At 63.2% G+C, this 14,941-nt stretch overlaps 1 protein-coding gene across 2 annotated transcripts in view; it reads left to right on the forward strand.

The window, feature by feature from the left end:
* The first annotated feature begins 7,330 nt into the window (after positions 1-7,330).
* Positions 7,331-14,941, forward strand: part of KLF13 (Kruppel like factor 13) — a 28,450-nt gene continuing 20,839 nt past the window's right edge. Inside the window, exon 1 of one of the 2 annotated variants that reach the window (XM_036355585.1) lies at positions 7,331-8,301. In XM_036355585.1, the coding sequence (XP_036211478.1) occupies positions 7,713-8,301 (589 nt within the window). In that variant the 5' untranslated portion in view covers positions 7,331-7,712. The remainder of the gene's footprint in view (positions 8,302-14,941) is intronic. The other variant, XM_036355586.1, reaches the window with a different exon arrangement.

Below are 14,941 nucleotides of genomic sequence, written 5' to 3' on the forward strand. Positions count from 1 at the left end.
ACACACACAGTCCGTGAACTGCAAACACGGAGCCCACGGGGGAGCAGAGCACAGGTGGCCATCAGACCTCGTCTGCGCTGGCACCCGAGGGCATGACAGCATGTCTAGGCCTCCGTGGGGGTCGCTCGAGAGGGTGTGTGTGTGGGGGGGTGTCGGTGCCCATCTGGTCCCGGTGGGAGCAGCAGGAACAGGGCTGGCGGGCAGGATGTGGCTGGGCTCCCTGGACGTCCTCCCACATCATCTGTGGTGTCGCGGAAAAATCCCAGGTCAGGCTCCCTTCCCGGTCAGGGCCCGGCCCCGGCCCCGGTTGCCGGCTCGATCCCCAGCAGGGGGCGTGCAGGAGGCAGCCGGTCCAGGGCGCTCTCTCATCATGGATGTTTCTTTGTTTTATTTTTTGAAATTAATCCTCACCCGAGGATATTTTTTCCACTGATTTCTCAGAGACAGCGGGAGAGCGAGGAAAAGACAGAAAGTTCGATGCCAGAGAAACACACCGATCAGTTGCCTCTTGCCCGAGCCCCGACCCTCAAACACGGAGGACCACCTCGGGCTCGCGTTTCTGCCGCGGGCAAGGTGCCCGCCTTCTCCCGGGCCCCGCACCATCGCCCAGAACCAGGCGTCTGTCTGAGCCCAGCAGGGCCATCTGTGCGCTATAATAAGCCTGGTTATCAACACTATCTTTCAGGTTTTTCACTGAGTCAGAACAACTTGCTAAAAATACTCCCTACTGTATCCGAAACGCCCCCAGACCATGTGTGTCTCCCATCCCCGCCGCCTGCCCGCTCCCCGCGGTCCGGAGCTGGCAGCCGCTCCTTCCGCTGGCGGTGTGCGTGCCAGGCCTGGTCTCGGAGGCCGAGGGAGACGGGCTGGAGGGAGGGAGTGTGAAGACCTCTTCGCAGCCCGGGCCTGCCGGGGTGGCTCCGTGGTGGGGCATCATCCCAGGAGGTCACGGTTCGTTTCCCAGTCCAGGCGCATGCCCAGGTGGCGGGCTCCATCTCCAGGAGGCGGCCCATGGATGTTTCCTTCTCACATGGATGTTTCTCTCTCCTTTCCTCTCCTTTCCTCCCTGAAAAATCAATATAAAGTCTTTAAAAATAAAAAAAAAGGAATCTGGATGCTGGGGAAGGGGTGGCCTTCGGTGAGGTCGGAGCAGGACCCAGCGGGTGAGGGCCGCCCGCCTCCCTGCAGAGGGGCCCCCAGGCTGGTCCCACTGACAGGGGCAGAAAGAGAATGCTGAGGGCCAGCTCGATTCATTCAGAAATATGAATCACGCTCTGTGACCGCGGCTGTGCTGTTCTGATTAAAAAGGCACCTTCTGGCCTGGCTGGGAGCTGCACGTGGGCCCTGGAGCTCCCCTGGAAAGGCAGCCCGTCCTCCCCACTGGGAGCTGCCGGTGATCATGGAAGGATGAACAGCTTTACTGCGGAAACCGGAGCACCAGCCCTTTGAGGACCCCCAGCCTTTGCACACCCACAGGCCTTTGAGGACCCCCAGCCTCTGCACACCCACAGGCCTTTGCAGACCCCCAGCCTCTGCACACCCACAGGCCTTTGCAAATCTCCAGCCCACTCACCCGTAAGCTGCCCATTTGGCATCACCCTTTTGCCGACTTCCCATGTAATCTTTTGTCCTTCCACCCACCATCAGCAGCTGGCTTATGGGGGTCGGGGGGTTCAGAGCAGATGTTTGTGGGTGCCCTGCGGCTCCCCCACGCTGCCTGCCTGCAGGATTGGAAACAACGCTTACACAGGAGTCAAGCCTGTCCCCGCTGAATGGGCCCCTGGGTCGTCCGGCTCCATGGGAAAACAAGGAGGCTCTTTTGGGTTCTGGCGGGATGGATGCTGTCTTCACAGGGGCCTGCCTGCTGCCCTGGGGCGCCACCCGCCCTGACCTGTCCTGGCACCAGGCACAAGCCTTATCAGATGCCCCCCAGGCCCGAGCGGGGCTGCACCACCCATGGGCCTGCTGGGGCTTGGAGGCCCCGCCCTCCCAGGGCCCGGGACACACAGACCAGCCAGGGCTCTGGGGCAGGGGCGGCAGCCGGGATGTAAGGGTGGGGAGGGCACGAGCAATGCTAGTCCCATTTTCTTTTCTTTTTTTAAATTTTTATTGATTTCAGAGAAGGAGAGAGAGAGAGAAACATCCATGATGAGCTCTAGCTGGTGTGGCTCGGGGTGGGGGGGAGCCTGGGCTCAAGCTGGCACTCTTCACCCTCAAGTATTAACAACATCTTCGGGGAAAGGGCTTTATTCCCATCCCGCTCAGGCTAATATTAGCCCGAACAGAAATGAGGGGTTTGCACTGTCGCTGTTCTCAGATCCTGGGTGACAACCAGGAATTACCCGCCTCCCCCCCACCCCTACTCCGCCAACCCCCAGGCTGCCTGCCTGCCTTCTCCCAGGGACTTCCCGGCCTCCAGCCCAGCCTGCGATGTCAGATCACGCTGCACGTTCATGTCACTGGTTTTCTTTTCAATATCTTTGTATTGATTTCAGAGAGGAAGGGAGAGGGAGAGAGAGAGAAATATCCATGATGAGAGAGAATCACCCATCGGCTGCCTCCTGCACGCCCCACACAGGGGATGGAGCCCGCAACCCGGGCCTGTGCCCTGACCGGGAATCGAACCGTGACCTCCTGGTTCCTAGGTGGACGCTCAGCCACGGAGCCACGCCGGCTGGGCAGCGGTTTTCATTTGCAATGGGGTATCTCGCTGTGAGACACCTGGAATAATGTCTGTCCCCTCTTTGGGGGTGGGGTGGGGAGCATCCGGCCTTCGGGCTGTATAAGGCCTGAGAAATCATGGTCTGGCCCTGACGAGGCATTAGGGCTGAGTTAGTTAAATGCTTGACCAAACATAGCAGGCTAATTTATACATGTTTTTATTTTTTTTAAAATATATTTTATTGATTTTTCACAGAGAGGAAGGGAGATAGAGAATTAGAAACACCGATGAGAGAGAAACATCGATCAGCTGCCTCCTGCACACCCCCCACTGGGGATATGCCCGCAACCCAGGCACATGCCCTTGACCGGAATCGAACCTGGGACCCCTCAGTCCGCAGGCCGACGCTCCATCCACTGAGCCAAACCGGTTTTGGCTATACATGTTTTTATTATCGATTTCAGAGAGGAAGGAAGAGGGAGAAAGAGATAGAAACACAGTTCGATTCCCGGTCAAGGCACAGGCCTGGGTTGCGGGCTCGATCCCCAGTGAGGGGCGTGGAGGAGGCAGCCGATCCGTGATTCTCTCTCATCATTGATGTTTCTCTCTCTCTCCCTTTCCCTTCCTTTCTGAAATCATTAAATATATATATATATTTAAAAAAAGCTTTTCTGCAGGAACATGTGCCAATGTTCACTCTTAGCCTTTCCCTGTCTTTATATCCAACCAGGTCAGGTTTGGCCACGAAATGGTTTTGCCAGGAACGTATGGGAAAAGCCGCGGTTTTCATAAATGGTTAGAACTTGGCACCGTGGGGCCTGTGATAGAAGCTGCTAATGAGTCTCTATGGGTGTGTGTGTGTGTGGGGGGGGTGTTTTCCTCCTTCAGGAACCTGATACCACGTTGAGGAGGGCGCCCGACCGACCAACCGACCGACCGACCAATACCAGGCCAAGGCGTCCTTCGGGCCTGGGGGGCGGAGCGGCAAGGGGAGCCTGCCTGCTCTATGTCCTCACGGGGAAAGGGACGAAATACCTCCGGCCCTGGCCGGTGTAGCTCACTAGTTAGAGCATCAGCCTTTGGACTGAAGGGTCCCGGGTTCGATTCCGGTCAAGGGCACGTACCTTGGTTGCAGGCTCTTCCCCCGGCCCGGGCCCTGGTCAGAGCGCGTGCAGGAGGCAACCAATCTACGTGTTTCTCTCACATCGATGTTTCTCTCTGTCTTTCCCTCGGGTGAGGATTAAAAATAAATAAAGGAAAAAACAATTCTTCTCTTGCTTCATATTGGTGCTCGCTGCTATCCCCACAGTCCCTCCCTGCACAGCTGTGCCCGGCCAGGCTCCTGTGGGCTCCTGCCTCTCGGGGTCAAAGGCGAGGAAGCAGAGCCCTGCCCAGGAGGAAGGTGGCGGGCACACCCGGCAGGCCCACCGCCCACACTCTGCCATCACATGCCCGCCCCCCAGGCCGAGGCCCACAATGCGGCTTTGTGTGGCAGCTGGCTGGGCACACTCACATGTCTGGGGCAGCCCTGGCTGGCCGGCGGTGCCCGCCCTGGAGGCCGGAGATGCCAGGCTGTAGGGCCAGAGGATGCGCCTGCCCAACCCTTCAGGGCCCTGGGCCCAACGCTCTCTAGGAATCACCTGGGCTGGCCTGGGACCCCAGGAGAGAGGGCAGCCTCCAGCAGTACCCCAAACTAGCAGGACCTGGAGGGCACCCTGGCACCGCTGGCTACTCAGCCTGCCTAGCCAGAGCTCCCAACAAAGCATTTACTTATTGATTGATTGATTTCAGAGAGGGGAGAGGGTGAGAGAGAGAAACATCAATGTCGAGAGAGAATCACTGATCAGCTGCCTCCTGCACGCCCCCTACTGGGGATCGAGCCCACACAAACCTGGGCATGTGCCCTTGACCAGAATCGAACCCGGGACCCTTCAGTCTGCAGGCCGACACTCTATCCACTGAGCCACACCAGCTAGGGCCCAGCAAAGCATTTAGGTAAAACAAGAACATAAGGGCAGCCCAGACAATTTTTACAAAGCCGATTGTATTTGTAATATAATTTTTTTCAGGTGTAAAAACATCCTGTTTTGGGGTGTGTGTGTGTGTGTGTGTAATATCTTTTTATTGATTTTTGGAGAGGGAGAGAGAAATAGAAACATCAATGATGGCAGAGAATCATGGATTGGCTGCCTCTTGCACGCTGCCTACTGGGAGAGAGAGATGGAGCCTGCAACCAGGGCATGTGCCCCAACCGGGAATCCAACCGTGGCCTCCTGGTTCACGGCTGATGCTCAACCACTGAGCCACGCTGGTCGGGCTGTCCCCTCCCGGCTGAACCCAGAGGTCCCCAGAGCCAGGTCCGGGCCAGGTCCGGTGGGTGCCGGGCAGTGCTCACCTAGCCTGGCTGGGGTGACCGCAGGGACAAGGCCGGGCCGGCTCTGGGGACTAGGAACCACCCTGCCTGGGCGGCCCCAGGCCATTTGCATCACAAAATAGTTAGCGTGTGAGGGTGGGAGCTGGGAAACGCCCCCTTCATTTGCATATCAAAAGCCATTGGCCAAAGCTGCTTTGTCCAGTCCGCCCCAACACTCCCTAAACCATTGTGGGACGGTGCGCAGCTGCCAGCATCTACCCACTGGGTCCCCCCCATCCAGGAGCCTCGAAACTGCAGCCCATCTACACACCGTGCTTGCGAGGGACACGGCCAGGGCCACAGGGCTCCCCCGGAACAGGGCGAACTCCGCAGGTGAGATGAGGCCTCCAGGTCCACCTGGAATTAAGTGTCCGGGACCTGGAAGGAGAGAAGCAAATGGCCTTGTACATTGTACATGCACCTGCCCCTGGTACAGGACCTACCCTGGCGCCTGACCATCTGATGATCCGCTGACAACAGGCGATTTCCCACTTTAAAGATGGGGGGCCCGGTGGTTGAGCCTCGACCTAGGAACCAGGAGGTCACAGTTCGCTTCCCTGTGAGGGCACACGCCCGGGTTGCGGGCTCGATCCCCAGTGGGGGGCGTGCAGGAGGCAGCCGATCCATGATTCTCTCTCATCATGGATGTCTCTCTCTCTCCCTTCCTCTCTGACATCTATAAAAAATATATTTTTAAAAAGTTATTAAAAAGTGAACTCCCGCCCGAGCTGGTTTGGCTCAGTGGATAGAGCATCAGCCTGCGAACTGAAAGGTCCCAGGTTGGATTCTGGTCAAGGGCACGCGCCTGGGTTTCGGGCTCCATCCCCAGTGGGGGGCGTGCAGGAGGCAGCCAATCCATGATTCTCTCTCGTTGATGTTCCTCTCTCCCTCTCCCTTCCTCTCTGAAGTCAATAAAAATACACTAAAGAAATAAAAGAAGAGAAGAAAAACGATCCGGGGCTGCAGGGTCCGGTAAGGGGCTCGCTGCAAAGTTAGGCACCGGCCACACTCGGGCGCTGGCCCAGGCCCGGAGGAGAACGGCGAGGGCGGAGGGGGTGCGCGTGCGGGCGCCTTGGAGAGTCAAGGGCAAGTTGACGGGGCCCGGGAGCGGGTGGGGGCGGATGGAGAGCTGGGCGCAGCCGAGCCTTTCCACCGGGAGCGGGTGGGTGGCGCGCAGTGGGCGGGGTCCCCGCCGCTGGCACCGACCGACCGCGGTGGGAGAGGGGCGGCCTGGAGAAGTTGGCTGCGGGCCTGGGACTGGGAGGAGGGAGCCCGAAGAAGGGGCCCGCGCTCCCCGAACGGCGCGCCGACCGCCCCTGCACGTAGTCCGCTCCCGCCAGCAAAGGGCGGCGGTGGGCGCGACCCCCACGCCGCCAGGTTAACAGCCACGGCTCCGGGGCCCGTCCGGCTCCGGCTGCCCCCGCCTCCAGGGCAGCGCGGTCCCCGGCCGCCCGGGGCCAGTCGGCGCAGCTCCCGGTGCCTCTCGATCGCGCTCGCGGCCCCGCCCCAAACCGTTGCCCCGCTCCAGACCGGGACGCGACTAGGGCCCGAGCGCGGAGGGGGACGATCGGCCACCCAGGAGCCCTTCTGGGGCGGGGGCGGCGGGAGTGGTTCCGCCCCCAGGCGCGGCCGAGGGCCCCGCACCCAGCCCCGGCGGGCACGCCTCCTCGTGGTGCAAACCTCGCTCCGGAGGGGAAGGAGCAGCGGAGGCGCACCCACCCCGGCGCCCCTGGCGGGCGGGGCTGGATGGACAAAGGGGCGCCCCCCCACCCCCTCTCCAGCGCTCGCCTCCACACCGGGGTTCCAGGCCGTGACAGTACAAAAGGTCTGGCAGGAAAATACCCCGCGGGGTCCCCGAGGCGGGGGAGGGCGGGCCCACCGCGGGCGGGTGACGTGCGTCGGCGTGCCCGACTCCCAGCTCCACTGTGCGCCCCTCCTCCGGCGGGGCCTGGGGGCACGCCCATGGCCGCGCGTCGGCCCCGAGGCGGGGTCTGGGCTCCCCCAGCGGCCGGGATTGGTCGGGCCGTGGAGACCCAATGGGGACCGCCCCTAACCCGTGGGCACGCCCCCCTGTTGGGGCGCGGGGTGCGCGCTCCCGGATCCCCCGCCCCCTCCGCGCGCGCAGCTCCCCGCGGCCGCCGCCGCCGCCTGTAACCTGCGCCGCCAGGATGTGGCTGGGGGCTGACGTCGGGTCCAGATGTGGCCCCGGCCCCGCCCACCCCCGGGGGCCGGGCCGCCCACACCGAGCCGCGGCGCGCACGGCGGCGGTCCCGCCCGCCTGCCACAATGCGCGGCGAGGCTGCGGCCGCGACTTGGCGCCGTCGTCCCTAACGTCGCCGCTCGGCACCCTGAGGACCGGCCGCCCCTGACGCCGGACGAGGGGACCCCCGCTCCTTCTCGCCAACCCCACCCCTCCATGCGCTCGCTCTGTGGGGCCCGGCCGGGCGGGCGCCTCGCGGACGCGGAGTCACGCGGGTGACGGCAGAGGCGGCCGGGAGCCCCCGTGCCGCCGGCGGAGAGGGCACGCCGCGCCCCCGCCCCCCTTCTCTCCCCCCCCCGCTCGCCCTCGCTCCCCGGAGGTTGTGGGTGCGGATGCGCCTCTGACGAGTCGCCGCGACGAGCAGCGGAGCCTGCAGCATGGCAGCCGCCGCCTATGTCGACCACTTCGCCGCCGAGTGCCTCGTGTCCATGTCCAGCCGCGCGGTCGTGCACGGGCCGCGGGAGGGGGGGCCGGAGCCGGGCCCCGAGGGCGCGGCCGCCGCCGTCGCCGCCACGCTGCCCCGCGTCGAGGAGCGCCGCGACGGCAAGGACAGCGCCTCGCTCTTCGTGGTGGCGCGCATCCTGGCGGACCTCAACCAGCAGGCGCCCGCGCCCGCCCTGACGGACCGCAGAGAGGGCGCCGGGGCCCGCAAGGCGCGGACCCCCTGCCGCCTGCCGCCGGCCGCGTCCCCGGCGTCCGATCCCGCTTCCCCCGGCGGCGATGGCGCGGCCGCCGCGCCCCTCAGCCCCGCGTGGAGCGAGCCCGAGCCCGAGCCGGAGCCCGAGGCGGGCGTGGAGTCGGGGCCCGCGGGGAGCGGCGAGCCCGGCCTCAGACAAAGGGGCCGGCGGGGCCGAAGTCGCGCCGACCCGGAATCCCCGCAGCGGAAGCACAAGTGCCACTACGCGGGCTGCGAGAAAGTTTACGGCAAATCCTCGCACCTCAAGGCGCACCTGAGAACTCACACAGGTCAGTGGGGCGGCCGGGCGCCCGCCGCGCGCGCGGACCGGGGCCCGTGCCAGGCGCCGGGCCACGCCCCCGTTGCCGCCGGCCGGGCGCAAGGGCGCAAATGGCCGGGGACGGTCCGGGCCTCGCCCCTTCTCCCCCCAATCCCCCACTCCCCACCACTCGGTCCCGCGGTCGGCCCCGCGCGCCCCGCGAGGCGTGTCCCAGCTCCCGGAGCCCGCACCCGCCTGGCGACCGCGCCCCCGCCGGGCACGCCCCCTCCCCGGGCGCGCTCGGGCGGGGCCGCGGGGGCGGATGTCGTCATCCGAGTTGGGGGCGGGGACCCCGCCCTGACCCGGGGGCCGGCGCGGGCAGGTGCGGGCGAGCTGGGTGGGGGCCGCCGCGGCGGGGGGGACCCGGACCGATCGGGGAGATGCGGGAGGCCGTGGCACCCGGGAGCCGCGAGGAAAGGGGGTGCCCGGGCTCCCGGTCCCTCCCGCGCCGCCCGGGCGCGCGCTCGGGAGGGGCGGGGCCGGCCGGGCGAGGCGAGGCGCGCGGCGGGCGAAGTTCACGCGGGGACAGGGCTCCCTCTAGCCACTCGGCACATTCTTTGCTCTCCTCTTCCTGTAATTTTTCCAGCGCTCTAAGGTTTAATTTGTCGAAACCAGAGCTTGCGGGGGGCGGTCCCCGGTCCCCGGTCGGCGGCTCGGGGTGGGAGCCACGCCCATCCGGCCGGCGGGGGCACGCCCGACCCCGAGGGCTCCTTGGGGAGGCCACGCTTTCTTTCCAGAAACGAGGGCCCAGCCCCCCTGCCCGCCCCGTCGCCCTGCGCTGCCCACTTCCCGGCCCTGCGCTCACTCTGCCCCGGACGGATGCGGGCGCGCGGCACCTGCGCGGGGGTGGGCGTCCCGGGGCGGCGGCCTGGGGGCCGGGGACCGCCGCCCGTTCTCCGATCCCAGGGCCCCTCGACCTGGGAGTTGATTCATCTGAGGTTGGTTGTTTTGTTCTAAAAACACAAAAGTAGCAACAACAACAACAACAAAAAACCCACCCGCGTTTAAATGGATGACAACTTTCCTCTCCCAGTTCGATGTCAAGAACCGCATCTTTCCTCTGAGCTCACGTGCATCCTTTCGCTGACAAGTCACTTCCTCCCGATTTGGGGCAAGTGAAAGACAAAACAAACCCCCCGTGTGCTTCTGCTGTTTTCTGGTTCCCAGCGGTTCAGCCTCCTCACGCATAAAACGGTCCATCAGATGATGAAAATACCGGTTTAAAAATTGCGGCCCAGGCCCGGCCAGCGTGGCTCAGGGGTTGAACCTCGAGACCTAGGAACCAGGAGGCCAAGGTTCGATTCCCGATCAGGGCGCAGGCCCGGGTTGTGGGCTGGATCCCCAGGGGGTGGGGCGTGCAGGAGGCAGCCGATCCATGCTTCTCGCTCATCATGGATGTTTCTCTTTCTCTTTCTCTCTCTCTCCCCCTTCCTCTCTCTGAAGTCAATAATAATTTTTTTAAAAAATTAAAATTGCGGCCCTCTCTCGGTTGCATTGGTCCACTGAGCGGATCCGAGGTCTGCAAGCGTCCAGGACCCGCGCATCTCACTAGCACTGCGCCCTTGGAGGGCTGCCCCCGCGTTTTCCGGCCCAGGCATGTGGCCCCCCCCCCCAAAAAAACCGCGTGGCAGTCCGGGGTGAAGTGGGGCCCAGGGTGAAGGCGGGCCATTGCTAGGCCCTCTGAGTGTCCGAAGTAAGGGTTTGTGTGGACCAGATGGGGCCTGGGTCCCTGGAGGGAGGGTGTTGGTTTAGCTTGGGCACAACAGGGCCATGGTGGGTGTGGCAGCGAGGGCGGGGCCCAGCTAGGATCCGAACGCCCGGGACCCTGAACACAGGGGCGGGGTGAGCGCTTGGGGCGTGGCTGGGGCTGGGGACCTCTTTGGCGGGGAGGGGCGAGGCCCGCACTAGGCCGGGAACTCACTGGTTGGAAAATCTTTTTTTGCGGCCGGTTTCGCTGTGGCCTCCCATTGGGTGGCACCGGGTTGGAGAACTGGGGAGGGGCTGGGTGAAGGGCGGGCGCGCTGTCGTGGCTGGAGCTGGCCTGGCTGGGGGGTGGGGGGGTATTGAGGGTGGGAGGGCTTTAGTCTGGGGGTGACTTCGGACTTGGCTGGCTGCGGCCCGCCCCCCAACCATTGCTGGGGTCCAGGCTTTGTGGGCCCTGCGCGGACCCCATGCTAGAGGATTGGGGCAGGGCGCTGGGAGCCAGTCTGGGGGTGGGGGGTGTGCCTGGAACCCCAAAGCTGGCCAAAGAGGATGGAACCAGCCCAACCTGAGGTGCACCCCGTCTGTGATGAGTGCGGGAGCCGGCCCGGCCCCCGCTCCAGTTGTGCACAGCTCCCCAGGCCGTCTCCACCGCGGGGGCGCTCGGTTCCGCTGGGACCCTTGGAATCGCATATGCCAGGTCCCGGGTCTGCTCTGCCGCCGAGCACTGCGGGTTTTATTTTTTTAATTTTTTAAAAAATATATTTTTATTGATTTCAGAGAGGAAGGGTTAGGGAGAGAGAGAGAAACACCCATGATGAGAGAGAATCATGGATCGGCCGCCTCCTGCACGCCCCACACTGGGGTGAAGCCAGCCCCGACCCCGGGCCTGTGCCCCGACCGGGCATGGAACCGTGACCTCCTGGTTCCTAGGTGGACGCTCAACCACTGAGCCACACCGGCCGGCTCCCTTGATTCTTAGAGAGAGTGGAAGGGAGAGAAAGAGAGAGACAGAAACGTTGATGTGAGGGAGGCACACCGATCGGCTGCCTTCGCACGTGCCCCGACCAGGGCTGGGGATGGGGCCTGGCAACCGAGGTCACATGCCCTGGACCGGAATCGAACCCGGGACCCTTAAGTCTGCAGGCCCGCGCTCTTCCCACTGCGCCACACCGGCCAGGGCGAGTCATGGTTGATGTCATAGCAAAACGCCCTCGAAAACAAAACAAAGACGCCAACGCATTTGTAACTCAAGCGACTTCTCGTTGGTTGGGTGGGTGGGTCGGCGCCTCGGCCCAAGCCTGGTCCGTCTGCTAAGACGGGCTTTGGAGGGTGTGGGAGGCCGGGAGCTGACTGTCACTGGGGCTGATGGGCTTGGGTGCGAACATTCAAAGACATTCAGAGTAGGAAAGGCCTGGGCCCCCGGAGGCCAGACCTCCCCCCTGCCCCGCCCCCCAGCTCCCACATCCTGCATCTGGAGATTCCTCCGTGCGGGAGGCTGTTGTTGGAAATGGAGGGGCTCGGTGGGCCCCCTGAGAATGGCCCCTCCATCCTTCTTGTCTGCCTATACGTGTCTACCTATCTGTGCCCACAAAGCATTGCTCTGAGAATGAATTCTGTGCCCTGTTTCCCCTCCGTCGCCAGGAGTTACATGTGTACTTGTAGAGAGAGATAGAGACGAGACAGAGAGAGAGAGAGAGAGAGAGACCAAATTCTATGACAAAATAGCAACAGTCTTGCCTGGCCGGTGTGGCTCAGTGATTGAACATCCACCTTTGAACCAGGAGGTCATGGTTGGATTTGGGGTCAGGGCCATGCCCGGGTTGTGGGCTCCATCCCCAGGAGGGGGCGTGCAGGAGGCAGCCGATCCATGATTCTCTCTCATCATGGATGTCTCTCTCTCTCTCTCTCCCTCTCCTTCTCTCTCTGAAACCAGTAAAAATATATTTTTTTAAAATCCCCAAAACATCTCCTTGCCCACGGCCCAGGTCAGCAGCTCTGGGGGTCTGGCCCGCACAGTGGGCGCTGGGCTGGGCACGGCTGTCCCATCCTCCTGCAGGCCCCTAGGGACCGTCCGAGTCACCTGCCCCGTTGGGGGTGAGGGTGGGAAGCCGTCAGATCGCACTCTCTCAGCCATTTCCTGTTAGCGTTTGGGTGGGGTTCGTCTGAAACTGCTGGTTCCCCGCTGAGCCAGGGGTCCCCTCCTGAGCGAGACAGGGCGTTGGGGGGGGATCTGGCTGTACCCCGAGGCCCGCTGCTGGCAGGACCCCCTCGCAGGTGCCCCGGGGCACAGCGGGCCTCGGGGAAGCCGGCAGCCCGCCCGCGTGCAGGGTGAGCGGGGTGAGCAGCCGGGTTCTCTCCCTCCCAGGGCAGCTCCTGGCTGGCCTGGCCGGGGGCCAGCACTTTGTCCCGGGCACATCCAGGCGGCCGCCGCCCGCCCCTCTCCCACACCGCCCCGGGCTGCCCGTGGGGCCGGTTGTGAAACTTCAAACAAATGCAGAAGTGCGCAGGCAGAGCGTGCGAGCCTTCCCCTCCCCCTGGAACCCGCGCGGCCCTTTTCCAGGCCCATCCAGGGCTTTGCACGCATGTACCAGACGTGTGTCTGACCCTCGCCAACGCGTGTCTGTCACCGCTTCCATCCTGGGTGTCGTCTCCATCCGTGTTGCTGGCCGCGGGGCGTTCTGGGGCTCTGTGCACGCAGCCTCCGGGCCTGGGCCGTGGAGGACACAGCCAGCACCTCGAATGTCTCCTTTGTTCATCTTCCCCTGAGGGTATTTTCCCATTGATTTGTAGAGAGAGGGGAAGGGAGAGGGAGAGACGGAGAGAAACATCGATGGGTTGCCTCCTGCATGCGCCCGACCAGGGCCCGGGCCGGGGAGGAGCCTGCCGCCGAGGTACGTGCCCTTGGCCGGAATCGAACCCGGGACCCTTCGGTCTGCAGGCCGATGCTCCAACCACTGAACCACACCGTCCAGGGCTCAGTAAAAACGTATTTAAAAAAAAAATAATAATTAAAATAAAAGACAAAAAGACACATTACGTTTTGTGTGTGTGTGTGTTTTTAAACACATGTTCTTGGTCTCCCCACGGCTGCGGCTCCTGCTGCATCACTGCCGCTCACCCTGAGAACATCTGAAAACCCAGCGACAGAGCCTGCCGCCCCTCCCGCAGGCCGCCCTGCCCTGCCCTGCCCTCCTGCCCGCTGGCTTTTCGTGGCTTCCCCTGGGCCCAGTTCAGCCCCTGCAGCAGCAGCGAGGGACCGTCCCCCACCCCACCCCACCCACCCACCCACCCGGGCACGGCTGGCGCTGGGCGGGGCCTGCTGAGGTGCTCTTGCACCCCTCCTTCCCTCCTTCCCGCAGCGGAAAGAGGGCTGGAGGCCTCGTGAACATCTGAGTTTGCAGCTGTGAGCTCTGAAGTGTCAGGCCACTGTGGGGGCGTGCCCCGTTTGTGTTTTAAGAAGGCAGTTAAAAATAGTTTTTTTAATTAAAAAAAAATTTTTTTTTTGTATTGAGCCCTGGCGGGTGGATGAAGTGTCAGCCGTGGACTGAAGGGTCCCGGGTTCGATTCCGGCCAAGGGCACCTACCTCGGCGGCAGGCTCCTCCCGGCCCGGGCCCTGGTCGGGGCGCGTGCGGGAGGCGACCCATCTGTGTGTCTCTCTCACGTCGATGTTTCTCTCCGTCTCTCCCTCTCTCTTCCACGCTCCCTGAGCATCAATGGGAAATACCATCCGGTGAGGAGAATGAAATAAAATAAAAAACACAGCAGGTGACGTTGGCACCCCCTGGCCCGCCCGCAGCAGGGCCGGGCTGGCAGTGCCAGGTCTGCCCGTTGCTGGGTCACGTGGTTCAGGCGGTGTCCGCCAGGCGCGCCCGCTATAGAGGAACAGAGCGCTCTCCCCTGGACGGCGGTTAATGAGTAACTCGCCCGGCGACGCTCTGAGACGGGGGCGGCGTTGGAGGCTCGGGGTGCCTCCCGGTCACGGGCAGCCAGGTGTGGGCTGGGCAGGTGGCGTCTGTCCTTGTCGATGTGCAGCTTCCGCCCCGGCCGCCGCGTGGATTTCTGCTTCCTCTTCCACCTCCATCGATGGGGCAGGTGCTCCAGGTCCTGCTGGCGGAAATATTTTTTTAAATAAAAAAAAAACATGGTTGCCATTTGTTTATTATTTTTTAAATATGTTTTTATTGCTTTCAGAGAGGAAGGGAGAGGGAGAGAGAAACATCTGTGATGAGAGAGAAACACAGATCGGCCGCCTCCTGCACGCCCCCCACACTGGGGATGGAGCCGGGAACCCGGGCCTGTGCCCCGACCGGGAATCGAACCCTGACCTCCTGGTTCCTAGGTCGAAGCTCAACCACGGAGCCACGCCGGCCGGGCATCCGATGCTAACTTTTTACGCTGTTGGCGTTGATTTGACATTGGCACGTAGCGTGTGAGACAGAAATCCTCACCCCACCCCAAGGCTCTGCCCCTGGGCTCCGCTCGCGTGCACATGGGTGCACACACACACATGCACACGGGCACACGTGTGCACACAGGCACACACACACGTGTGGCACCTTGCTCATTGCTGTGGCTGAGCTGAGCACCCAAACCCGGAATCTGCTCATGGGGACTCTGATTTCTGGGTGAATTGTTCAGTTTAGATCTTAGGGTCCACCTCCCCCTGTCTCCGCGCCCCCCCTACACCCCCCTGCAGCCATTAGGGATGTGCTGTGTGTCGCTTGGGTTTCTGGGAGGCACAGAGGTCCCTGGTCTGAAACTGAAGAGGCTGGTCCCCTGCCCACCCCCCCCCCCCCCGACCCTGCCAGGCCCCAGCACAGGTGTCTCCCCCACCTGCTCCCAACCCGGGCTGTGTGTTTGTGACCCTCCTCGTTCACCGACATCACATATCGGCCGGACAGAGGGC

Source organism: Myotis myotis, unplaced genomic scaffold, assembly GCF_014108235.1.
Source record: "Myotis myotis isolate mMyoMyo1 unplaced genomic scaffold, mMyoMyo1.p scaffold_m19_p_23, whole genome shotgun sequence".
NCBI classification, from domain to species: domain Eukaryota; kingdom Metazoa; phylum Chordata; class Mammalia; order Chiroptera; family Vespertilionidae; genus Myotis; species Myotis myotis.